The sequence below is a fragment of the Colias philodice genome, chromosome 18 (assembly GCF_061535455.1).
Source record: "Colias philodice isolate Cphi_HAF_F1 chromosome 18, ilColPhil1 Martin Lab GWU primary, whole genome shotgun sequence".
In the NCBI taxonomy this organism is placed as follows: Eukaryota; Metazoa; Arthropoda; class Insecta; order Lepidoptera; family Pieridae; genus Colias; species Colias philodice.
Window position 1 is genome coordinate 4,465,848 of NC_143103.1, and position 25,659 is coordinate 4,491,506.

The following is a 25,659-nucleotide window of genomic DNA, read 5'->3' on the forward strand; positions in this document are numbered from 1 at the left end:
GTGATAACTGTTTTCATACAGCTATCTATCTATTAATCAATCAAACCATAAAAAAAAATCATATTTACTGTATCATATTTACAGATACTGAAGATGCCCCGTACCCTCTTGCCAGTACTTCGAAACAGAGTGATGATCAGTCCTTTGAAGGAGTAGAATATTTAGATTTTGATGAATTATATTAATGTACAAAATTTATCTACAAAAAAAATAAAAATATGTGGTTTTCAAATCGCCTTGTTTTTTTCTACCCGACGGACCCAGAAAGAGGGTAATGTGTTTGAGCTGCATGTATGCTTGTTTGTTTGTATGTTTGATTCTATGTGCGCCTCTGCAGTCTAAACACTTGACCGATTTTTATAAAATAACTAATTTCAAATACATTTAAGTAAAATTTGACCTAGGTAGGTCAATTAAAATACTAATGTATTTTTGTCTTAAATTACACTATTGCTACACTGAAACAATTATAACGGTTTAAATCGCGGTATTTATTTTAGATTATATTATATACATTTTTGGATTTTTATTCTATAGTATCAAGATCGCTTGCGTCGCAGTATCAGTGTTGCTATATGAGCGACGGTGGCGCCCTCATTTATTTTCATCTCTTTTGTGTCGCACTGGTAGATTTGAGTTCTAGCTATGTAAACTAGACTATATTACGGTTGCGTGAAACGTAAAAATATGCCCAGAATCTTTCGTTTATACCTTGGTAGAGTCGATTGAAATTAAGTCTTTAAGTGGGAAGATATCATCCCAGTGTTCGTCACTGCACACGACATTCGGAAATTCTATATATAAAATCTGTGTGTCTAAAAAATCTTTTTTAGTTGGTATAAGCAACTTATTTATAGTTATTCGTTATTTCCTGATCAGATAATTAGAAATCTTAACTCAATACATTAGTATTTACCTATTGATTTTATTTTGTTTTAGAAAAATGCCATTTTTATGTTGAAGTCATTCATTTTTCAATTCCCGAATTCTTCCCTCAGTAAAATAAACTTGCATTGATGAGTACTTTCACCTCCTTTATTAAAAAACTTGATCTTTATAATTTTTTACGATAACATTAAATTCACAAGTGGAGTCAGGGCAACTAACTAGTGTTTTAAAATATTGATGTCTGGAGTGGACACTGGGTGCTATAGTTCCCACCTATCCAAACTTTTTACAAGAGAGAACAGATGACGGGATATATACTTCCCACCGAAAAAAGGGTACTTCCCCCCCACTAACCCCTTTTTTGTGTGTATTTTTGAAATCTACGACCCAAAATTACCCAGGAACGTATCTTACTTTTTTGTTAGCTCCTCCACAGGCTCGCGTTTGAATAAGGGTTAATTCATTGAAATCTCTACTTTCATATAGTGTAAAAAAAAAATAAACACCACCATAGTAAATGTTCTCAGGAAATGCATACAAACAGTGTGATAATGTGCTTTTACTAAATCAGGCACACTTCTCGAACTCTATATCTTCTCTTGTATCGGCTTTTCGGTAATATTTCAAAAGAAAAAAAATTATCTGTTCTAATAGCATCTACAGACGCTCCGATTTGGTTGGTGCCAACCATATTGGAACCGACATGGCAACCATTCCAACATTGCTACAGATTGTCCGACGGTTGGCCTTCCAGCTGTCAGTTGACCATCATCACTACATAGTATAAAACAAAGTCGCTTTCTCTGTCCCTATGTCCCTATGTCCCTTTGTACGCTTAAATCTTTGAAACTACGCAACGGATTTTGATGCGGTTTTTTGACGTGACAACGTCTTAAATTAGGTTGCGGCTGGGAGTCACTTATGAAAAAGTGTAACGCTCGGTAACGTTACGATGAGTCACCAAACGAGAGAGAGGCCCGCTGAATGCCTTGCGTCTCTCTCCCACTCAACTATGATCGTTGTCACGTAAAATCTTCGCCCGTAAAACCGACTTTACAGGCAACCATTTTTTTAATAGATAGAGTGATTCAAGAGGAAAGTTTATATGTATAATAAAATCCATTAAATAGTGGAGAAGTACTGTTATTTTTGAGGTTTCTAATGTGATGTCGTAAATAATTACATTTTTTCCGCTTACATTGCAAACGCAGGCTGAACCCTACGAGTTTTATCAAAATAATGTACTAAGTATTGTAAACATTGAAAAGGTCTACAGAAAAGTCCGCGATGGTATATATCTATCTCTTATGGATAACCCACAATAATTTTAACGGTCGGTAGGAAGTTGGTTTGGTCGCAGTTGTATCGCCGGCGCATCCGACCACGTCAAACCAATATTAATAATAATTATGTCGGACCGACCGCTCTCTTCACTTTCCGATTTGGTCGTGGTCGGATGGTTGGCACCAACCGAATCGGAGCGTCTGTAGATGCTTTAAGTATAATATTTTACAGCATATTCAAAAGCAAAATGATGTCGATAAAAACATTTTAGGATTCTCTACGGTTTGTCACGGTCACAAATTACATATTACTTGCTCTGTCATCTGTGTTTGTCACTTGTCAAAACTCACATGTACATTTGTGTTAGGTAGATATGTTTGCATTTGTGTACGAACTACGATATTCAGTATTCTTTTCTTCTGCTAATCTTCGAGTGTTGATTCCGAATCCGAATTATAATTAACTTGTTATTTTGCTTGGATATTAATTGATTAGATAATTAAAAATGTATTTGAGATACTTTTTAAACGAGAATGGAGACCGTCAATACACATTAGCGGTAAGAATCACGTGTTTACCTTTTGTGGTTACCTTCCTATAAATTAGAAACATTACCCAAATGTATGAATAAGATAGTCTCTAACTTCGTTTCGTGTTTAGATCCTGGTTATCATTCAAATTTCTTTTTCTTTAACAATAAAAATGCATTAAGCGTGAACCGTGTTATTTTTTTTATGTCTAGCCATAACACTATAGTATATTCCTAGGGCAGGCGGAAATTCGTACAATGACACGAAGTATTATGTTATCACAAAATAAAACGATATCTATCGCTCTTCATACACTACTTTATCGTTTACGCAGCGTACCGGTTTTCATGGTACAGGGTGAGGTGAGCGACGCGGTCGTTCAGAGATAACAAACTTGTTTTGACTACTTGTTTTAACTGTGAATTATTTACTAAAAGTAAATAATTCACTAATTTCACATAAGATGTTACTAAAATATTTACTATTATTTTTATTATAAAACACTTAGAAGTTAGGACCTAAGAGCAGAAGTGGCCTAACATTTTTTTTTTGTTGTAAATTGTGTCATACCTACAGCTTACTGCAAAGTAAGTTAGATTTAATCAAGTCAAAGTCAAAGTGTTATGTAATGTAGGTTACTGAAATAAAGATTTTCATTTTCACTTTCACCCTTTAACCCATTGACCACCGAGCGCCCCGATCGGGCCACGACACAATAGATTTTCTATTGTGTCTGTGATTCCGGGGCCTGATGGATTAATAATGTTCTCAGGTTACCAACAGGTTGGTTACCCCTGTTAGGTCATTGTACGAATTTCCGCCTGCCCTAGGAACATACTTTACCTGAAAGTAGGATTTCTTAGAATAACATCTTAATTAAATTTAATATTTCAGACCATTGATCCTAGCGGAAAACCTACATTGTCTGCACATCCAGGTATGAATTAAATTTTAGGTCAAAATAGGAAGTAATTCATACTTTGTATTGTTAGTTGTTACCTCTCGATGAATGGCAAAATGAAGCACACAAAATGTTAATCATAAATATAATTATGAAAAAACAAGAAAAATATTATCATTATTGTTATTTTGCATATTATTTGCTACAACTAATTGTTTTTTGCTTTTGCAGCTCGTTTCTCTCCTGAGGATAAATATTCAAGACAAAGGATCACTATTAAAAAGAGATTTGGTTTGTTGTTGACTCAACAACCAGAGCCTATTCATTAGGATGTAACAATCTAAATATAAGTATTAGTATAAGTGACTAAATGTAAAATAAATTTATAACAACACAATTTTTGTATTTTTTTAATAAGCACATTATCCTATCCTACTTAATATTGTTAATGGGAAAGTTTGTTAAGATGGATTTGTTACTCTTTTGCGCAAATAATACTGAACCATTTACAATGAATTTTAATATGTAGGTAGCTGAAGATACAGAATAAGACATATCCACAGGAATGGAAACGGTCGGATATATAAGTACATATTTTGTTTCTGAATTAAATGAGTCTGAGATTTAATAATATGTATAAAGATATCAAATTCATTATTGTGGATAATTTCTACACCCTTTGGTTCTGAAACAGTCAATTTTCATTTTATAATAATTTTGTGTCTAAATTTAAGACAGTGATCAGATGTTAAGACTTATTTCTAAATGAACTTGAGAATTAAGAGGCTCAATAAAATTTAGGATAGTGTAGTGCTGAAACGATTTCACCCGGTATATCATTTATGTATAGAAATTACTCAATATGATAACAAATTCCTAATGCTTAGTTGGCTTCTCACTGAGAAACCATACAAGTATTCTGTGGAAATGGCAAAAAAACTAATCTTGCTGAAGTTTTAATCTGATTTGGCGACTACAGACCGATCCAGCCGTACTTTCTTTTTAAAAATAATGGAATGTATATTCTCCAGTATTTCAAGTACTTTCTCTCCAAGTCCCATCGAAAATTTGTATTATCTATGAGTATCATATAATTCAATTATATATTTTATCTATGATCAAAAGTAAATTTGGTCAATACCTGTCAATACAAATTTCAAACCTTTCAAACACCAAAAGTCAAAACCATAGAGGTCAAAACTCAAAACTCAATCAAAACCATCATAATTCATAACTCAAAACACAATTTGAATTTCAAACTTGAAACGCCAGACCATGGGGCATGGTAACTTATTTCAAAAATATATAAACTTGAGCGAATTGTGATTTGTGTGGTGTCCATCTTTGGTAAATCTATATTATAAAGTTACAAGCAAGTGATTTTCTTTTCTCCAAAATGTCTCTCAAAGGCGATGAACTCAATGTTTATTGGAATAAAATTCATTACGGATTTCCGATCCTCAACGATACTTTATTTACTGACTGCACTGAGGCTGAATATACACAAATACAAGAACTAATAACCAGTTTAGGTATTCAGGTTAAAATACGCGATCTTGTTATTGTTAACATGGAAAAATATATGCGTCAACATATAGTTCCTACGTTTTGGGCAAAATTTAGTAAAGTAGATGAGGAGATAAAGGGCTTTCAGCTGTTCAAGTCTGCAGTAAAAGACTTATATGAATCAATGAGAGGTTTTTGTTACATGCTTAGAAGACTAATAAGACTAAACAGTGTTTGTCCCAACAAAGGACCTATTTTGGGTGAGAGGGATATTATTAATGGATTTAGGCAACTAGTGAGATCTACCTTACTCTCACAATTGCCTGTTGATTTTCATGTTATTATAACTCATTTTTATAAAATAGCCTTCAATGTTTTTGATAATGAAAATGAAAATAATTCAGATATGAGTGTTGATGTTACATGTGCAGGATGTTTTAATGAATATTCCGAGTGTAGCTGTTCATATATTGTTAAAGTTTTCCATGAGACCAACAGGAAACTGATGGAATTGCAATTGTTGGAGAGACTTGCTGGACAAGTGCTTACAAATTTTATACAAGTAAGAATGGAAACACACATACAAAAACTCTGTACTGGAACTTTTGATGTTTCACATATATCCCATTTAGAAAATTGGTTAGAAAAAACTGTAATAACATGGTTGACACGAATATATTGTGGAGGATCATCAAAAGCACCACCGGACAATAAAAATATGCAATATGCTATTGACAAATTTAATAAAAAATTGAGCTATTTTTTGTATCATACATATATGAAACTAAGAATTGATCAGTTATTTAACATAATTATTGAATATCCCGACTCTCAGCCTGCTATTGAAGATATCAAAGCTTGTTTGAATAAAACAGATCTGTGTGCCTCATTGTGTAAAAAATTACAAACTGCTTTAGAGACCCGACTTCTGCACCCAGGAGTAAATACACCAGATATACTTACAGCTTATATTTCCACTATCAGAGCCCTTCGATATTTAGATCCATCTGGAGTCATTTTAGAAAAAGTCACAAGGCCTGTTCGTAGTTACTTAAGGAATAGAGAAGATACTGTTCGCAGTGTTGTCAGTAGTTTGACAGAAGAGGGATCTGGTAGTGAGTTAGCTGAGGAATTAGCTAAATATGCAGCTACTACAGGAGAAGAGATTGATCAGGAAGAGGCCTGGGATGAGTGGGTTCCCGAGCCTGTGGATGCAGATCCCAAACAAAAACCTACCAATAATAGAAGCAATGATATTATATCAATGCTTGTTAATGTTTATGGCAGTAAAGAATTATTTGTTAATGAATATAGAACTCTGTTAGCAGATAGATTGTTAGCACAAAGTGTAATCAACACTGAAAAGGAGATACGATACTTGGAGTTGTTGAAAATAAAATTTGGAGAGTCTCACTTACACTTTTGTGAAGTAATGTTAAAAGATATTTCAGATTCTAAGAGAATTAATGCTCTCATACAACAGGATGCAAACTTTGTAGATTTAAATCAAAAATTTACATCAAATGCAATGATATTATCTGCTCAATTCTGGCCCCCCTTTAAGGATGAAAGTTTGGAATTACCAGAGGAAATTAAACATCATTTAGAAAAATATACAAAAGCTTATGAGGCATTAAAAGGGAACAGAACTTTAAGTTGGAAACCTCATCTAGGCAATGTTAATATTGAGATAGAAATTGGTGAGAAAAAATTAGATTTGACTGTGTCACCATTTAATGCAACTTTAATTATGCACTTTCAAACAAAACCAGAATGGTCAATTGATGAACTTCATCAGATAATGCAAGTGCCAATAAATGTATTGAGAAGAAAAATAACATACTGGCAGTCACTCGGTCTCATCTCTGAGAAGTCTCCCGATGTGTATGTAGTTGTTGAGGAATCTGAGGCGAATAAATCAAATGTAACATCTAATCAGGTGCAAGAAATGATTTGTGAAGATGAGGAAAGTGAGAGTGTAATGGCCTCTGTACACGACCAAAGAGAAGGTGAACTTCAAATGTTCTGGTCATATATTGTTGGTATGTTAACCAACTTAGAAACTTTGCCATTAGAGCGAATATATCAAATGCTCAAAATGTTTGCTACACAAGTTCCTGGCGCAGAATGCCATATGCTAGAACTGAAGCAATTTTTGGATACAAAAGTACAAACACATCAACTTGTATTACAGAGTGGCATGTATAAGTTGCCAAAAAATAATTGAGTAAGTGTGTAGTTATTTAAAGTATTTATGTTCAAATAAAATAGACTTTGTCATGTCATAAAACTCAATCTTAGAAAGACTTATGTATCGTAAAAATAATAAAAAACACCAGTTTGGAAAGTAGAAAGCCGCCAGCAAAGTAGTTCAAAACCATATCATTACCATTTGTAAAGAACTACATTCTAAATAATAATGATGCAGAATCCAAGGGTTCTTAAGCAATTCCATGGATTATCATCTTCCATATATTCATTTATCTATGAACCTTGTATGCCACTCTGAATCTCTATTGTATTTTAATAAAGTTTGTAAATTCAGTATAACTGAACATTGTACTTTTAAGAATCTTATTGTAATAAAAATTGTATAACTATAAATGAATGTTATAGTTCCTTGTTTCCTAACATTGCCTAAACCTTTTTTGGTGTCTATGTTCATGTTACTATGTAGTGTGTATGTATTGTAGCATAAGTTAAATGATTTATTTGAATATCTGATGTATTGAATTTAAAATAAAATACAAATAAAGGTATAACAGAATTTTATTTTCACCTTTTAAATATAAAAATTTGGTTATTATATTACTTAAATATCTGTGAGTTACAAATGTGTTATATTTTAATACATGTTGTATTTTTAGACTGTATGAGTAACAAATGAACAAAAAATTAGCAATAAACCACCACAGTTACAATAAATTGTTTACATTAATACTTCGTGATCTCAATACATAATATGGTGTCAGTCTTAACATCTAATAAATACTGTTTAAAGTAAACATAATCATAGATACTGTAAAATAATACAAATACTTAATAATATAATGGAATGCTTTCTAGTACATAATATACAAATTTAAATAAATGCAAGCAAACTGCTACATAAGGTAATAATAATAACTCAAAGCTTTAAGAATACATTTATAACAGAAAAAGTGGAAAATAATAATGAGAATTTTTTTCAGTAAAGTTTACATTTTGGAATGCAAAGTCGGGTTCATATTGAGTTAAGATTGTTTGGTATATATCAGAAGTTTCATGTATTATCAATGAATATACATATTTAAAAATAAATACCTTCTTAAGAATACATTTTAATTGTACTTATAAAATATGTACACCCAAACGAATAAAACATAATATAAAATATTTGGCAAATTCACATAACTAAATTGAACCCAATTAATGAAATATTTAATGAAAATTATAAGTAACAAAAATTAATACTAAACAGATCTTTTAAACACGTAAAATAGAAAAATAACAACATAACTATAGCCAATTACAGAAACTTTAACACAATAAGAGTTAGAGCCATATTAATAGAAACATCTATACAAAAATAAATATTAGAATATTGTAAAACACTACAACAGTTAAAGCTCTACAAGTAGTTTACATATTTACAGATGCAAGAACATGCTGCCAGTTTATTTGGCTTTAGGGTCTAGAACCGCAGGTAGCTCGTTGGGCTAACAGTTTATATTCACAATTGGTAGAAGCTGCAAATTGAGTTCTGTTCTTAGTAGAGTCCAGCAAGGTGAGTTCATATAGGATTAAGTTGTCCCTAAAATTAGGTAAATTTTTCCTAGGTTAGTAAAGAGAATTTGATATAAATCGGAAATTTGAAATCGAAATATTAATCGATATTATGATAATTAGAATATAATATGAACTCACAAAAATATCTCACAGATTAAGATGAGACCCCAATTCAACAAAAAAGTCATGAAAATAGGCCAAACTATTTTTCAATGTTTGTAATGATACTATTTTTTGAATAAATATTTGAGATATTAAATAACAATTCTATTATATTTTTTGATCTCACCCTGTTCACAGAGGTTCTACCATTCCTTACACTTCTGTTTACGCTATTACATTCGCAAGTTACAATTAAATATTGAGTGTTGTTAACAGTCAAAGTATATGATCTCAAAGTGACGTTACAATTAGCTCTAGGCAAATACAATAATATTTTAGATAAGGCTTGCATACTTTAGAATTAATTTAAATGCAACGATACTAATGTTAAATAACTTACGCAATAAATTATTAAGTACATAAAATTTCATTAAGTCCGCATTAGTGCTTATTCTAAGAATCTCTTTTTGGACGATTCGTTAATTCGACTGCGATTCTTTGTAATTCACAAATCTGTTATAAAGTTACCGTCGCTCGATTTGTGCCAACATACAAGTCGTATCAGTCAATTAGTTTAAGTGTTTCTTAAATTAATGTAAAATAAATAAATATTTATCTTAACAAATATAACTTTAATTTAATATCTATTTACCTTCATGCCGAGCAACACATCAATCATTGCAATTGAATTTTATTAAACTAAAGTACATTGATTGAGCGTCGCAAAATATATTAATACAAGTGTAAATTTAGCAATACCTTTTTATAAAGAAACTCAATGTTCTTTCTCAATTACTTTATTGTTACAAATATCATGTATCTGTAACATAATATTTATCAATAGTTTGAAGTTAGAAACTTTGGCTTTCTGACTCCTACCAGCATTCTGATCCTATTCTTTGAGACTCCCAGAAATTTATATTCTCTAGATCTTATTTACAGAGTAAAATGCAATAAAGATATTTTTTGGTAAGTGTAAAACAAAGATTTTAATTGTTTAAATCATTAAGCTTAATTGAAAATTCGTCTAGCAATAGGCCTTAAGTAGTTTCAATACATTTGTAAAAAAAGAAACAGGGGAGACTTAATTTGGGAATGACAATCATTTAATGAGTACTTCACTAAATCTGGGAGTCTGGAGTCCATACAGATGGTTAATATTATTGAACACTTGCTTTCACTAAGTTGCATAATGTGTTAAAGTGATGGTTAACATCATCAAACACTTGTTATCTTCACATAAATGCATTAGGTATCATAGAACACATGTTATGTTCTCTCAGGCGCGCATCGAACATATTATGTTATCTTCACTATGATGCATTAGGTATGATACCTAATGCATCATAGTATTATATACTTAAATATTTGTTTTCAATACTAGGTGTTGTATGATAAATATCATGAGAAACTTGTCTCCACAGTTTTAGGTGTTGTATGAGGTGGTAATTATCAAACACTTGTCACTATTAGGTATCATACAAGATGGTAAGTATCAGCAAACTCTTGTAATCACTATTAGGAGTTGCACTTGTGTTAACATTTGTCTTCACTTTGGTGTTGTAATTCTTCACTTTGGGTATTGTAATTCTTCACTTTGGGTATTGTAATTCTTCACTTTGGGTATTGTAATTCTTCACTTTGGGCATTGTAATTCTTCACTTTGGGTATTGTAATTCTTCACTTTGGGTATTGTAATTCTTCACTTTAGGTATTGTAATTCTTCACTTTAGGTGTTGTAATTCTTCACTTTGGGTATTGTAATTCTTCACTTTAGGTGTTGTAGGTAGTAAGAATCATCGAGCACTAGTCTCCCTGTGACGTCACTGGTTCACCGGTTGCGTCGTGGCGCGGGTGCGGGCGGTGCGGCCTGTTGCGGCCGCTTGAAGGGCCCGAGCCGCTTGACCGGCCGCGGAGATACCGAGTGCGGCTCGCACGACGCCCACGTGCTCGCGCCGTGGTCCAGCAGCGCTGCGGCTAGACGACCGCTGTTTTGATCTGCGGATGGATATTTTGATTTATATATAAATTTTTGCAATTTTCGAGTTAATACAAATTGGGTATTTACAAGAAGCTTATATCTAATACACTGGAGATTGCACTATGACCATTAATATTAATCTTCTTGGGTATTTAGCTGCTTCGAATTTTATTAAAAAAAATATTATCCCACTGTTCGACTTTTTTTGTTAAAAAGAATGGTTGTATAATGTATTTCTCGTTATAAATTGCAATTATTATAACATTGATGTAACTAATTTTTAAGCACTATAAATATACTTTAAAAACAGGATATAATTTCGATTAAAGTCAAAGAACTTCACAAAGTTAAGATTTTTAAGAAACACAATTAGTGAATTGTGTATTTCTATAAGAAATTTTAACTATAAAATATGGTTCCATCAAGGGGCAACAAAGTACCACGTAACAATACAAAGTGGAATATAAGAACTTCATAAAATAGTTGAACGGCTACACTTTTTATTATATAATAATTGATGGCGTGTACACACCAGCGGGCGGCGGCTGCGCGTGCACGGGGATAAACCAACAAGACTCTACTGTTCACAAGCATAATGTTATCACTTATCATGGCACTTTAAACTGTTAGTGTAGTGTCAACCAACCAGCGGGCGGCGGGTGCGCGTGCACGGGGTCGCGCACCCTTGTGACGAAGGTCTCGAAGGGCGCGGGCAGCGTGTGCGCGGCCACGAGCGCGTCCAGGTCGCGTGCGCGCTCGCTGCACGCGTGCTGGTACAGCGGCATGGTGGCGCGCACCGCCCGCCCGCCCGCGAACGCCGCGCCGCGCACCAGCGCCGCGCCGCACCGCGCGCGCACCACGCACTCCTCCCACAGCGGACCGAACACGCCCACCTGGATAAATTATACATATACTAGCTTTCCACCCGCGCAGTCAAAGAAAAACCCGCATAGTTCCCGTTCCCTTGGGACTTCCAGGATAAAACCTATCCTATTTCCCGGGGTAAAAAGTAGCCTATGTCCTTTCTCGGGTATCAAAATATCTATATACCAAATTTCATGCAAATTGGTTCAGTAGTTAAGGCGTGATTGAGTAACAGACAGACAGACAGAGTTACATTCGCATTTATAATATTAGTATGGATATCTACTCGTATAGCTAAAGGGGTTTGAAAGTGGTTAGACATACGATTCTTCCAGATACAATTAGCAATCAAATCGCTAAAGTAATGGGCTGATGTACAATACGTAGGATAAGATTACAGTTGTAATGAAGACCCTTTTGGTAGGGTATGCAACAACAGATCTATGCTTTTACGTAAGAATTTTCTTGCTAGTCAGCTATCCATAAAGAAGCAGTTATAAACTATTGAGCAGTAAAAAAATAGTATATAACATTGAATCAAGTCTTTGTTATTATTTTTATCGTATACTAGCGGTCCGCCCCGGCTTCGCCCGTGGTACATAATATTTACGTTTTCTCTACATAAGAACCATCCTCGTACTTCAAGGAATATAATAAAAAAAGAATTATCGAAATCGGTTCAGCCGTTCTCGAGTTATGCGCTTACCAACACATTTTGCGATTCATTTTTATATATAAGAAGAAGAAGATAGATATAACCAAATAAATAACATGTGGCTACAAAATAAAATCATATTTACATTTTAAAGCTCCACTATGATATTTGTATTTAGAAAAAACAATACAAGTCACTCACATCAGGTTTCCTCGAAACAGTACAGCGCAACAAGCCGCCAGGCAGCGGGTACAACACTATGAGCACGTCACAGAACTGCGTGGGCAGCGTGTCGCGCTTGTACGGCCGCCAGTGCTCGCTCCACACTACGTGCACCTCGTCGTTGCCCAAGTGTCGAGTCTGGGAATATTATTTAAATATGTGATGCATATACATACACGCATAAAAATGTGGTAGCGAGGATGAAATAATACGAGAAATAAACATGCTTTTTTCCTTGTTTTTTAAGCAACATTAACTTTAATTACCAAAAATTAATTTTAGGAACTCAGAATAGAACAATCTATCAATTCTTTTTTTGTAGTTTCCTAATTATTGTACAGTGCCGTTTATCATAAACTTATTATAAACTAAAGTACGGATAACTAAAAGAGCTATCCATTATTTATAGTAAAACTGTTAACTTTGAAGTTTTTTATAACCTACTATAGATATTTACAAAGAGTAGATATAAAGCTGACCTTGTTAAGTATAGCGTCTGGCGTATCCGCAGGCATGCGCGTGGCCACGTGGAACAGCGCCTCTAGCGTGAGCGTGGCGAGGTATGGCGCACTAGTACCCCCCCCACCACCACCGCGCAGACCACCCGCGAAGCCCACGTGGCTTTCTAGCTCCACCTATACATACATTATTGCCAATTTACTCTGTTTGTTGTTTTGTCCAGCGCTAAGACACTATTCCTATGAGGTTTATTTATTTATTTATTTATGACACTTTATTGTACAATACCAGTAATAAAAACATATATAATTTAACATGGAGAACATGAATATGGTAAGTGCACAATAGGCGGCCTTATTGCTTAAAGCAATCTCTTCCAGGCAACCATAAAAATAAAGGACATGTACGATGCTGGTTAAACGCGAAGGCGCAAACATAAAGAAAAAAAAAGGGGACTTCCGCGGTAAAACTATTGCATAGCATGCCTTCAAACCACACCTCCGAGCCCGTCGGAGTGGGGAGCGTGAGGTTTTTTCGTTACGGAATTTCTCGATTCGGTCCCCGCGCTCAAGGCCCGCGATAGAAGCTATGCAATAGCTTAAAAATAAAATAAAAATAAGGTCATAAGCTATAAACTCTACTTAGTCTTTTGAAAAGAAAAGACTCTTTTCTTGTGTTTGATTTTACGCGAGTATAACACATTAAAACATACATCTTTTATTTCTAAACATAAACTCTATTGCCCAACTGCGGCTTCGTAGATATTACAATAATATGATGTCTTGAATACACCACCTCCTGTTGTATATTACCTGCATATTACCTGCACTGGTAACGTAGATAATATATTGATAAGTAAGAACACAATTAAATTTTTGAACGCTCGGAATATTTTTAAGTATATTACGAACAAAAAAAGATGTTGGTGTCGTTTTAATAATTATTTTATTAAAAAAATAACAGATTCATAGGTTCAAAAAAGTCATACCTCCCAGGCCAGTGCCGCCAAGAACGCTTCGTAGGCCGGACTCCCGCAGCGATTCGACAATATTTCATTGCGCGTTTCTTGTCCCTTTCCAACGTAAATAACTGCAACTTTGTGTGTTTCTCGACACCTGTTCAAAATACATAATATTTGATGTGAATCGTATGTCGTCTTTTTAACTTTTTGTTAGTTTTCTAGATAAAAATTAAAATTAAAAAAGTCATATACTTTTGATGTGTTTAATAAATACGATTTGTGTACCATTAGTGAATCCTAAGCACTAAATTTTGATTTAAGTTGAAAAAAAAAGTATTATTTGTCACTATCTCTATACTGAACCTCGCTTAATAAAATACAGAAAATGTGTAAACGTGTTCGAGTTTTTGTGCACGCGAATGCACTTGTGATTGTATATGCACGTATTTCTATGTGCGCGCGTTTTTAACAGCACGTGTGTGTGTGCGTGCGCATATATATTAACGTGTCCATATTTCTGTGTATTACCTCTGCGCATCCAAATTCCTCAGCTCCCGCAGCAGACGGTCAGTACGACGCAATAGATGCGCATGCGCACGGCGTGCGGGCGCTAACGTGCCAAGTTGCGCTACAAGTTGCCGGCTCCACGCGAACGGGCTGGTCGGAGTGCACTCGCTGCTTTGGGATGACCACTCCACTGAATCCACTTCCTCCTCACTGGTGGAAAGATACAATTTAATATAGTGTTTTTTTTTCTTCATTTTAGAACATTATTTTAACTGATAATTAATTAATAATATATAAATGAATACGTGATAGTTGTTAAAAAGTATCCATCATGGCAGACGTTCAAACTCAAACTCACACATTTAATTATGTATTCAATTAGACTAGAAGCACTTTCGAATCGTCAAAAGAACCTTGTGAACGTTAACAAAACCTTAAAAACATTGCCGAATCGGTCAAGCGGGACTCGAACCCCGATAGATGGCGCGCGGTGTCCCTTAGACACATGAAAATGAAAGAATAGAATAATTCGATCGCTCTGGCGGGTTACGAGTGGCTGAATTGGTCAGGCATCCGCCCGGTTTGGCGCGAAAGTATGCGGGTACGAGTCCCGCCTCATGATCGAATTTTTTCTATTCTTTATAAATTTATATTTATAAAGCATTTGAATACCACTAAATCAAAAATATCAAATTCAATAATACGCTTTGCAACAACATTTGGCGAATATTTTTTTTAAATACGATTTTAATTTGTAAGATGGCAATACTCACGTGTCGCGGTGCGCCAGATAGTGCCGCTCGGCGTTGCGGTGCGCCACGAGCGCGCACACGAGCTGGTCCTCCGCGCCGGCCGCCAGCGGCGACGGGCCCGCCTCGTCCAGCCGCCGCCCGCACGCCACCTCGGGCGACGTGTGCCCTATGTACGCTAGCACCTATACATATAAAAAATAAATTAATACACATTATAAATTTATAAAGAATAGAAAAAATTCGATCACGAGGCGGGACTCGAACTCGAATCCTTTCACGCCAATCCGAGGCGGATGCCTCACCAACTCGGCCACCCGTGACCCGCCAGAGCGATCGAATTAATTCTATTCTTTCAGTTTTATGTGTCTAAGGGACAGACCGCGTAGTAATACACATTATTAAATTAAAAAAGAGCGTGTGTCTGAAGTGAAACTTCTTTGGCAAGATTTAAAGATAAAAAAGTTAATACAAATTATTAAATTAAAAAAGAGCGTGTGTCAAAAGTGAAACTTCTTTGGCAAGATTCAAAAGATACCAAAATCGTCGCCTAACTCCATGACGTGACGGTATTGATATGACGCGATCTTGAAAAGAAGTTTTAAAGTACGCTAAAATATTGCAAAATTCTCATACATGATCTAATTGATGTTTATCCGGGGGCGAATTTCTGTAGTCGGGCAAAAGATCCGGCGGTAACGGCGGCGGGAGAGAAGATAAAGTATTGTCTCGGGGACTGTCCACACTGAAAGGAAATGAAACAAGTTTTTATTTAAGACCAATATCTATACCACATAAATCAGAAAAGAAAAGGATTAAAAAATTCGATATTTTTGGTTTTATGGCATTCAAATTATAAATAATAGAAAAAATTAAAGAAATTCACAACAGCTATAATCCTTATTACTGTGTATTATTATATTTACGTACACAGTGGGCAAAGGCAGCGACTCGAGCACGTCAGCGGCCACCACAGCGGGGTCGTAGTACAGCGCGGACGCGTCCCAGCACGCCTTGCCCGTTATATCACGTAGTAGCACACGCACTTGCCGATCCGATGTTATTAGACCTGACAACATTTATGAATGGGATGAGTTTTGTTACTGATTATTTAGAAATATAAGGGAATAGTGCACATGGCCAATATAATATATTTCGGTTTGCTATATTGTATATAAGCTGTATATGTGGTGCGCTGAGCACGGGCGGGCCCAGCTCACTGCAAGCGGCGGCACGCTATCGTGACGCTTTCCAAACCAAAATAGAACACATACCCGGTGTAGTCCCTCCTTGTGTTGCGTCCAGCGAGGGTAGTTCAATAAATGACGCTAGAGTAGAATCACTAAGCCGCATAAGCTGTATATGCGGTGCGCTGAGTACAGGTGGGCCCAGCTCGCTGCCGAGCGGCGGCACGCTGTCGTGCTGCTCGCACACGCTCGACGACAGCTGGCAGCCGGGCCAGAGGGGCCAGTGCCCGAGGTATAGCACGAGTTGGGAACAGATCTGGGGGGTAAGTTTATTGCATGTTAATGAACAGTACAAAAACAAAATGGTAACTAAATTACAGGAATCAGAATAAATATAATGCGAAAAATCCACAATCTTAAACAACTTACAGGAAAAAAGATAGATAAGTATAATACCAGTATGTTGAAAAGTAAATATAATCATCAAATTAGAGTCTATCTACATATTTATCGTTGGGATATGGATATTTATCATTTTAAATTTTATTTTCAAACACGTTTAAGTTACTTTCACATACTTTCAAATTTAAATATGAGTTGAACAAAATATATTACCGTCTGAGCCCATAATTTGACATCGATACTCGAAGCAGGGGCGGTCTTTGGTCCAAGATTATCGAGCTGAATGTTCGGGTCGAAATCTTCATCCACTGGCAAAGTCAAGCCTTCAATATCTGAACCATTCGTGCCTTTCATTACAGCATACAACACCTGAAACAGAATACGTTAGTTATAATCGCGTATTAAAAGACACCCAATAAAACTAAACTATAGTTAGTGTTTTAGTAACTCAAGTTAATTGGCGTAAAAGTTAAAACAGCAAATTTGAAACTATGACAACGAAAGATTCGTTCAAACAGTTCATCTGAATTAGCAAATGGGGTGAGTCATACAAGAGGTCATAATGTGTGTATTGCGACAATTCAAGTCTGCAAAAATGAGCCAAGGCTTTTCTCAAGTCTCTGATAAAACAAACTCGAGTTACGTAAAGAAATATAACTTAGCACTAGACATATTTGTTAGATATCCATCGCTTTATTCATTAGCACCATGTTACGAGTGCAATATTTCGTCGGGAGATAGTTTTGTCATCAATTACTGTTTTGCAGTTATAACGGCCGCTGTGGTACCGAATCTTCACATTCAACATTCGACTTCAGCTGAAGTACCTTGTTTAGTATTTTCTAAAAACAACATCTAAACTTGTTCAACATGCAGAAATACGTGAGTTATCTTTAAATTCAACATTCTAATCTAGACGATAAATTGTACAGTGAACATCAATAAAACTTCATTTTTTCCCTAGGTGTTAGTAGCCCTTGCTCTATTCGCCGTCGCCGCTGCAGCTCCCCAGCAGCCACAAGAGCCAACCTACATTCTCAAACAGGATTCTGTTGTCAACCCCGACGGTTATAACTTCGAGTAAGTTACTGAATAATTATCTATAAAATTTTAAATACTAGAAAGTCTTTCAATTGGTCAAATCAAACAAACATTCACGACTGTCTCCACTGAAAAATGTTTAACACATATTTTTACATCAATTATGCACTACTAGATTTCCGCCCGCGGCTTCGCCCGCGTTTTCAAAGGAAAACCCGCATAGTTCCCGTAACCCGTTCCCGTGGGATTTCCGGGATAAAACCTATCCTATGTGTTAATCCAAGTTACCCTCTATATGTGTGCTAAATTTCATTGTAATCGGTTCAGTAGTTTTTACGTGAAAGAGTAACAAACATCCATACATCCATACATCCCTACATCCATACATCCATACATCCATACAAACTTTCGCCTTTATAATAGTATTAAGATATACCGTTTACCATAGAGTTGTACCGTTTAACATAGCGTTGAAAATCGTTTAACAGGTTCGAGACAAGCGACGGCACGCAGCGCCAAGAACAGGGCAACCTGAAGCAACTGGACGAGAACGTGCAGGCCCTCCAAGTGCAGGGCAGCTACAAGTACGCAGCCCCCGACGGCCTCATTTACACCGTCACCTACGTCGCTGACGAACACGGTTTCCAACCACAAGAGCATGTTGAACACCCCGGACAATAAGTTTAGTTTAGAACTTCTGTCTTCTGTCATTCCTTCTTCGCACTTTCGCTTATAAATTGCGGGTAATTTTTTACTCGTTATTTATAAATTTTGCACTTTCTATTCATAAATGTAAATTGAAAACATGTCGCTTTGTAACTTTATCAGATATTGATTTCTATTACATTAATGGAATTCAATGTTTGGGTAGAACTCATATTTTTACATTGTAAAATTTTGTTACATTTTGTTATTTTTTTATATTGTTTTTAAAAATCTATGCAAATAAAGTTTTGTTCCTTACATGTTTCTTTTATTTTAATCTGTTCCAAGATTATGGAAACATTAAAAAAATCTAACTCGGGATCTTAAAATATACATTTACACTTAACATTTAATAGTAAATAGCTTGACAAGTGTTAAACACACTTAACCTACTTGCAACATACATATTTGGGCATGTCATAAAAGATATATTGAAAAATCTTTCAACTTGTTGATCATAATAATGTCACATTATCATGTGCTTAGACTGTTTTAATATTTTTATATTCAAAGGAACCTATAGCTATGTTTAAGATTTTTCTAAAAGCATGATGATTATCCTGTTTAGTTTTTCATTAACACGTTTCATATCCAAATAGGATATAGGCCTTGAAAAACTCGTTATATCAAAAGCTCGGATTATTCAAAATATCTATTTTTTCCACTTTGTGTAAGTCTATAACTATTTTTCTAAATCCAGGTCTTTATATTATTTTTATTTTACTTTTTATCACAATAAGCTAAGCATTAGTAAGTTCAATCATTAAATGTCCTATTAAACGAAATGACTGGATATAATTTAGGCCGTTAATTAAACGGCGTGATTGACACTAGTCTTTTAACGAAACGGCTGATTAAAGTTGCCACTCACCCGGAATATCATCAAGAGCAGCGTCTGGTCGGCGTCCCGCTCGCGCATGAGCAGCGCGGGCCCGCAGCGCACCGCGAACTCGGCGAGGCAGAGCAGCAGCGAGCCGGCCAGCGGCTTCACTGCGTCCCTGCTGCTGGCGTGCGATATTTGTGCCACTCACCCGGAATATCATCAAGAGCAGCGTCTGGTCGGCGTCCCGCTCGCGCATGAGCAGCGCGGGCCCGCAGCGCACCGCGAACTCGGCGAGGCAGAGCAGCAGCGAGCCGGCCAGCGGCTTCACTGCGTCCCTGCTGCTGGCGTGCGATATTTGTGCCACTCACCCGGAATATCATCAAGAGCAGCGTCTGGTCGGCGTCCCGCTCGCGCATGAGCAGCGCGGGCCCGCAGCGCACCGCGAACTCGGCGAGGCAGAGCAGCAGCGAGCCGGCCAGCGGCTTCACTGCGTCCCTGCTGCTGGCGTGCGATATTTGTGCCACTCACCCGGAATATCATCAAGAGCAGCGTCTGGTCGGCGTCCCGCTCGCGCATGAGCAGCGCGGGCCCGCAGCGCACCGCGAACTCGGCGAGGCAGAGCAGCAGCGAGCCGGCCAGCGGCTTCACTGCGTCCCTGCTGCTGGCGTGCGATATTTGTGCCAGGCACGCGCATATCCATTTTATTATTTTCTCTGTGGACAAATTTTTGCTTGATTTTCAAGTGATCTCACGAAATATGAGTGCCAATATGTTATTATTACGCTATACGAAATTATACATTGGTTTTATTCGTATATCCTACCTATTAATCCCGGGTACATTTCCACGATCCGATCGGTATAGTCAGCCAGTACCAGAATACAATCACTCACAACTTTGGCAATAGTTTTATTTTTCATCTGAAACAATATCATTACAATACAGCGGATCGTAAATTATTTATTTATTTATCACAAAGTAAAAATTGTTTTTGTATATGTTATAAATTTATTTAATATTGAGGCAGACACTCCTTTAGATATAAAGCTTTGTTTGATAATTTTTAAGTACATAAGGAGTGGAACTGTGTTTATAAACATAATATTTACAGATACATTTTCTTCTACACTTCAGATAATTTCATTCCATACTTCATTCTTCAATCGTACCATTAGCATCTGCAACAAGCACGTGACGTAAGAAGGCAGACGTTCGCACGCAATCCGCGACGCAAGCGCATGCGCAACGTGCGCAGTGAGCGCACACGCGCCCGCACACCGTGCTGCGGCGGCACCCTCTCGCCGACATACACGCACCACTATGTTTAGTACGTGCTCCTGCGCAACGGGTTATGGTTATTTTGTTATTTATTTAACATAATATAATATTTAATATTTCTTCCATCCACCCATAAACTTATTCAAGTTAAATGGGTACATTTAAAAAAAAAAGTTGAATTATGTGATATACTGGTAATTTTTGAACTAAATTTTCGCGCTAATCGTGAGAAATTTTTAATTACGTATGATAAATTAACGATTTATGATATTCTGGTTAATTGATTTTTGGGTAACATCATAGAATGTGGCGTTTTACGCTCTTATGTGATTTTTCCCTCTACGAACCAACATTTTTTAACAATCAAATTGAATGTCTGCTTTATTTCAATAAGCAACAAACATGAATTAAAAATTATGATATTTCCAAATGAATAATGCCTTACCTTAAGATCAGGACAAGATACGGTGTTATATTGATGAGGGTAGGGCTGCAACATGGGCGCATTCATCAGCCCGTCGGGTAGAGAGAGCAGCGAGCCGAGAAACGTGACCGCCGCTGTACGAGGACACTGTAAGGGATGGTGTGTTATTTTTCCTATTTTATAATTTATATATATTTTTCGAATATTAATGTAATAACCATTCTGTCATTCAAAAATATTCGTGAAATATGCGTTTAATTTTCATTATTTCAAAATTTGGGCACAATTAAAGTGTTTGTAATTTGTATACAATCTCTGGCTATTTAGTTTTCTAAGAGAAAAGGAAAATCTTAGAACGAATTAGTAAGTTTAGTAAATTCTTCGATAAAAAAAATATTACATTTTTATTATAAAGCTACTTTATGGTTTAAAAATTGAACACAATCGGGAATATCAGGAATAATAAACGAATATGTTTTATACAAATAATGAACACAACTTACAGACGGCCCCATATCCGAAGAGTTGAGTACCACAGTGGATGCGTGTACGAAGTCCAGTAACAATAGAGAGTATCCGTCTAGAGCGAGAGAGAGATAGCGCGGCGCAGCATATTCAACTAATACGTCTACCACAGAACGATCTTCGCCTGTTAAGCCTGTTACGAAAAAAGAAAATGTTGTATATTAAGCCTATTTGAACAAATAATCTTTCATCATTATATTATACAAACAAAAATACATAAAAAATATTCCTATAAAGTTAAAAGTGACAACAAATCGATATTTAATAAGTTAAGTGAGATTAATAAACACCAAACATTGATAAAATTAACAAGAATTATTAATTAGTGTATGAACAAAATCTTTTTCGTAAGATTTTATTTTTAATCCAATTTTATGGCGAATATAAGAAGAGTTTACATTTTGAATCACTTAAAATTCTACAATAATCATTTCAAACATTATATTTGTCAACATAACCTATCCGGAACATATCCATAACTTATGAAATCGGTTATTAATTTATTAAAATATTTCTCACCATGATGCAAAGCCCGCTGGTACAAGTTCAAATGGGCTAGATGTAACCGATTGTTGCATGAGGAAGGCGATCCGGGGCCCTGCGCTTGCGTCGACTCGCATAAAAGACGGAGAGCTAGTAACTTGCCCGCCCTGTTTTTAATAAATTGTTAAATAAAGAAGTGGCTTTAATAATGAATATATATTGCACGCCTCATAAGCGAAGCGTTGAGGTGGGTACTACTGTCACTTCGCGCAAAACATCTGATTTTTCAAACTTAAAATGTCTTTATGTATCATACATTGCACTTGTAAGATAATACATACACACACATATTAAGAAAAAACACTATTTTTAACGTTCATGATATTTTTGATGTCATTTTTGTTATTTAAACTAGTTAAAAAACAGTTTAAAAAAGTTCTGTCTTGGACGTCCGTGTGTCTGTATGTGCGGATCCTTTTTAGGGTTCCGTAGCCAAAATGGCAAAAACGGAACCCTTATAGTTTCGTCATGTCCGTCTGTCCGTCTGTCCGTCTGTCCGTCTGTCACAGCCGATTTACTCGGAAATATAAGTACTACAGTGATGAAATTTGATGGGAATATGTGTTGTATGAACCGCTACAAAAATATGACACTAAATAGTAAAAAAAAGAATTGGGGGTGGGGCCCCCCATACATGTAACTGAGGGATGAAATTTTTTTTTTCGATGTACATACCCGTGTGGGGTATCAATGGAAAGGTCTTTTAAAATGATATAAAGTTTTCTAAAAAACATTTTTCTTAAAGTGAACGGTTTTTGAGATATCAGCTCTCAAAGTCGTAAAAAGTATGTCCCCCCCCCTCTATTTTTATAACTACGGGGTATAAAATTCTAAAAAAAATAGAGGTGATGCATGCTAATTAACTCTTTCAACGATTTTTGGTTTGATCAAAGTATCTCTTATAGTTTTTGAGATAGGTTGATTTAACTGTAATTTATTATATTTGCTGCTACGGAACCCTTTGTGCGCGAGCCCGACTCGCACTTGGCCGGTTTTATTCTTGTTAACACGATAGCGACCGAAATACTTTACTAATCGAGTCTTTTTTTTTCTCTTACGCTTGAGTATGCTCAGGAATAGAACCCTTTCATTTTTCAGGGTCTGATTCGATGTGGTTTAATTGTTATTAAATAAACAAAAATAATAATTAATAAATAATTATTAAAAAAAAATTATGAGGCGTGCACTTTTGGATTTTCCAAACTTTTTTTAGATTTAGATGGCTGTGAAAATGAATAAAAAATTAAGGAATGTTTCCGCAATTCATAGTTCTCGAACTTGGAATTTTATGGAAATTTAAAAATTTAATAGAACCAACCACTATTTACACCTTTAACTTTAAAAAAAATGATATTTTTCAGAAATCACTATTATGTATAAGTTTGGGAAAACTATGTTTTCAAAAATTAACGTTATATTTTCCTAGACTCTTTAAAAGTATAAGTATAATAGAAAAAAATCTATAAAAATGTTATCAAAAGTGATTAAGTAAGAAATCAATGAAACTGCAATTTTACATAAATTAAGTAACTTGCACACTTGCATATAATGCAATATCTTATCTTAAACAATATACATAATCAACAGTATGTGCAATCTTACAAATCGAATTAATTGAAATTACACAGATTATTATCAAATTGCTACCACTCTAACTCATTTAAATTAATATTCTACTTATGTAATTTTAAATTATCTTATTGCATTTCATATTGTTTCAATTTATTTTATTTAAATTATTGACATAAAAATAAAACAAATTAATACCTGTGTGATGGAGGCAGTGCCTCCGCTTCCAGACACCATCCTGCCACCAAGTTGAAAGGTACGTGGATCTCCGTGTTCCCATTAAGCGTCTGATTTGCGCTTATCTGCAATAACATTACTTCATCACTAATCTTCATCACTACATAGTATAAAACTAAGTCGCTTTTTCTGTCCCTATGTCCCTTTATATGTATCTTTAAAACTACGCAACGGATTTTGATGCGGTTTTTTTAATAGATTCAAGAGGAAGGTTTTAGTATATAATTTATCAGGTTTTAGACGAATCGGGCGAAGCCGCGGGCGGTAAATTAGATGTTTATAAATTCATCACTAATATCAACACAAAATAAATATGTAATCTTTTTTAAATAACAATCGAAATATTATATCTGTATTTCGTTGTGACTTAAACTTAATCTGAGATTATTGATAATCTAAATCTGTTTAAAACAAAAAAATACTTTACCATTGAAGAAACCATTGGATTTAAATAATACATCACATTCCATTCGACAACGTTTTACTTTAACTTCAACATACAAATAACACGCAAGTTGTACTTCAAATTGACATTTTAACAAACCAATTTCAATCTACCCTCGGAAAAAAAAACTAATCAATTCAAAACCTCTCTCTTTCGCAGCCGCCTTAACAATCTTCTTTTTCCTGCTCCTCTTTCGCATTGGCAGTCTTTAAAGAGTTTAGTATTGGACAACAGTTCGCACAACCTGAATAGCACCATGCACGGACAGAGCGCGCAATGATTCAACGTGTTTAAAAACAATGCAGTAATTGAATACACAAAATGTTTCAATAAGTGAGATAAACGTGGATTTATAAATATCCTATTTCACCATCTGTCGAACGTTGCACGATACCGTGTGATAAGTCATACATCATATTTGTGATAAATATTAGCGATGCGTAGTACGAAACGACCAACGGCTCCTGACGTAGGTGTTGACGGTTAAGGTTAAATACCCACTCTGTTTACATTCTAATTTGAGTGTAAATGAACATCCTACGATTTGTCTATTTGTAACTTATAACGGGTTTCACGTATATTTATAATTTATATACTCAATTTTATTGTTAAGTCACGATTATTTAGTTGTACACTTTAATAGATTACTGATACTACAGAAATAAAAACCTATCACAAAACACATTTAAATTTATGACTCCACGGACATAAGAATGTATAAACATTGGTTAAGTAAACACAAAATTAAATTAAAAACGTATAAAGTCTTTCACAGTTCCAGTAGTTATGTAAATTATAATAGTCTATAATGAACCGTGAAAATCGCTACGGACATGCATTAATGTTATAGTTTCACTATCGCTTTCCTAGAATTTTCCTTATGTTACGATAATAAATAATAGTCGTATTTTCATCAGCGTATTACAAAATATTTAATACCTATAGAAGTTTTATATTTATTTATTTATTTGGAGAATACACAGGTACAATTACAAAAATGATAGCATAGCATTATCGGAACATTAGGTATTTAAATCTAAATTGCACCCTCAACGTCTCACTGTGTACATATTAAATACATAAATAACAAAAAAAATCAGAAA

At 35.3% G+C, this 25,659-nt stretch overlaps 4 protein-coding genes and 1 long non-coding RNA gene across 6 annotated transcripts in view; 4 read left to right on the plus strand and 1 right to left on the minus strand.

Moving 5' to 3' along the window:
• Positions 1 to 620, plus strand: part of LOC149480368 (uncharacterized) — a 95,321-nt gene extending 94,701 nt beyond the window's left edge. The window contains exon 3 of the long non-coding RNA XR_016317004.1: positions 85 to 620. This is a non-coding gene — a long non-coding RNA (uncharacterized LOC149480368). The remainder of the gene's footprint in view (positions 1 to 84) is intronic.
• A 1,945-nt stretch (positions 621 to 2,565) lies between these two features.
• Positions 2,566 to 4,000, plus strand: Nop10 (Nop10 ribonucleoprotein). Its single transcript, XM_089706674.1, has 3 exons — positions 2,566 to 2,731; positions 3,597 to 3,639; positions 3,835 to 4,000. Exons 1-3 carry the CDS (start codon positions 2,678 to 2,680, stop codon positions 3,930 to 3,932), a joined length of 195 nt encoding a protein of 64 aa, XP_089562800.1. The 5' UTR covers positions 2,566 to 2,677; the 3' UTR covers positions 3,933 to 4,000.
• Positions 4,001 to 4,945: 945 nt separating this feature from the next.
• Positions 4,946 to 7,420, plus strand: mr (anaphase promoting complex subunit morula). The gene has a single exon (XM_089706468.1). It carries the CDS (start codon positions 5,000 to 5,002, stop codon positions 7,334 to 7,336), a length of 2,337 nt encoding a protein of 778 aa, XP_089562594.1. The 5' UTR covers positions 4,946 to 4,999; the 3' UTR covers positions 7,337 to 7,420.
• Positions 7,421 to 7,860: 440 nt separating this feature from the next.
• Positions 7,861 to 25,659, minus strand: part of LOC149480378 (putative Rho GTPase-activating protein CG5521) — a 28,817-nt gene continuing 11,018 nt past the window's right edge. For both annotated transcript variants that reach the window (XM_089706527.1, XM_089706526.1), the window contains exons 17-34: positions 24,073 to 24,176; positions 22,282 to 22,412; positions 21,741 to 21,895; positions 21,259 to 21,384; positions 20,705 to 20,872; positions 20,359 to 20,455; positions 20,064 to 20,248; positions 17,180 to 17,335; positions 16,652 to 16,880; positions 16,308 to 16,446; positions 16,014 to 16,122; positions 15,402 to 15,562; positions 14,650 to 14,838; positions 14,149 to 14,275; positions 13,181 to 13,336; positions 12,681 to 12,839; positions 11,607 to 11,853; positions 7,861 to 10,977 (exon numbers count right to left, since the gene is read on the minus strand). In XM_089706527.1, coding sequence (XP_089562653.1) covers positions 10,811 to 10,977; positions 11,607 to 11,853; positions 12,681 to 12,839; positions 13,181 to 13,336; positions 14,149 to 14,275; positions 14,650 to 14,838; positions 15,402 to 15,562; positions 16,014 to 16,122; positions 16,308 to 16,446; positions 16,652 to 16,880; positions 17,180 to 17,335; positions 20,064 to 20,248; positions 20,359 to 20,455; positions 20,705 to 20,872; positions 21,259 to 21,384; positions 21,741 to 21,895; positions 22,282 to 22,412; positions 24,073 to 24,176 — 2,805 coding nt within the window. In that variant the 3' untranslated portion in view covers positions 7,861 to 10,810. The remainder of the gene's footprint in view (positions 10,978 to 11,606; positions 11,854 to 12,680; positions 12,840 to 13,180; positions 13,337 to 14,148; positions 14,276 to 14,649; positions 14,839 to 15,401; positions 15,563 to 16,013; positions 16,123 to 16,307; positions 16,447 to 16,651; positions 16,881 to 17,179; positions 17,336 to 20,063; positions 20,249 to 20,358; positions 20,456 to 20,704; positions 20,873 to 21,258; positions 21,385 to 21,740; positions 21,896 to 22,281; positions 22,413 to 24,072; positions 24,177 to 25,659) is intronic.
• Positions 17,542 to 18,879, plus strand: LOC149480379 (endocuticle structural glycoprotein ABD-5-like). Its single transcript, XM_089706522.1, has 3 exons — positions 17,542 to 17,848; positions 17,931 to 18,046; positions 18,496 to 18,879. The coding sequence occupies exons 1-3, from the start codon at positions 17,837 to 17,839 to the stop codon at positions 18,686 to 18,688; spliced, it is 321 nt and encodes a 106-aa protein (XP_089562648.1). The 5' UTR covers positions 17,542 to 17,836; the 3' UTR covers positions 18,689 to 18,879.

Bases quoted from the DNA above. Each gene is read 5' to 3' on its own strand.
- LOC149480379 (XM_089706522.1), top strand. The intron at 18,047-18,495 runs GTAAGTTACTGA...ATCGTTTAACAG, and splicing joins CCCGACGGTTATAACTTCGA to GTTCGAGACAAGCGACGGCA.
- Nop10 (XM_089706674.1), top strand. From the start codon at position 2,678: ATGTATTTGAGATACTTTTTAAACGAGAATGGAGACCGTCAATACACA. The intron at 2,732-3,596 runs GTAAGAATCACG...TTAATATTTCAG, and splicing joins ACCGTCAATACACATTAGCG to ACCATTGATCCTAGCGGAAA. The intron at 3,640-3,834 runs GTATGAATTAAA...TTGCTTTTGCAG, and splicing joins TACATTGTCTGCACATCCAG to CTCGTTTCTCTCCTGAGGAT.
- mr (XM_089706468.1), top strand. From the start codon at position 5,000: ATGTCTCTCAAAGGCGATGAACTCAATGTTTATTGGAATAAAATTCAT.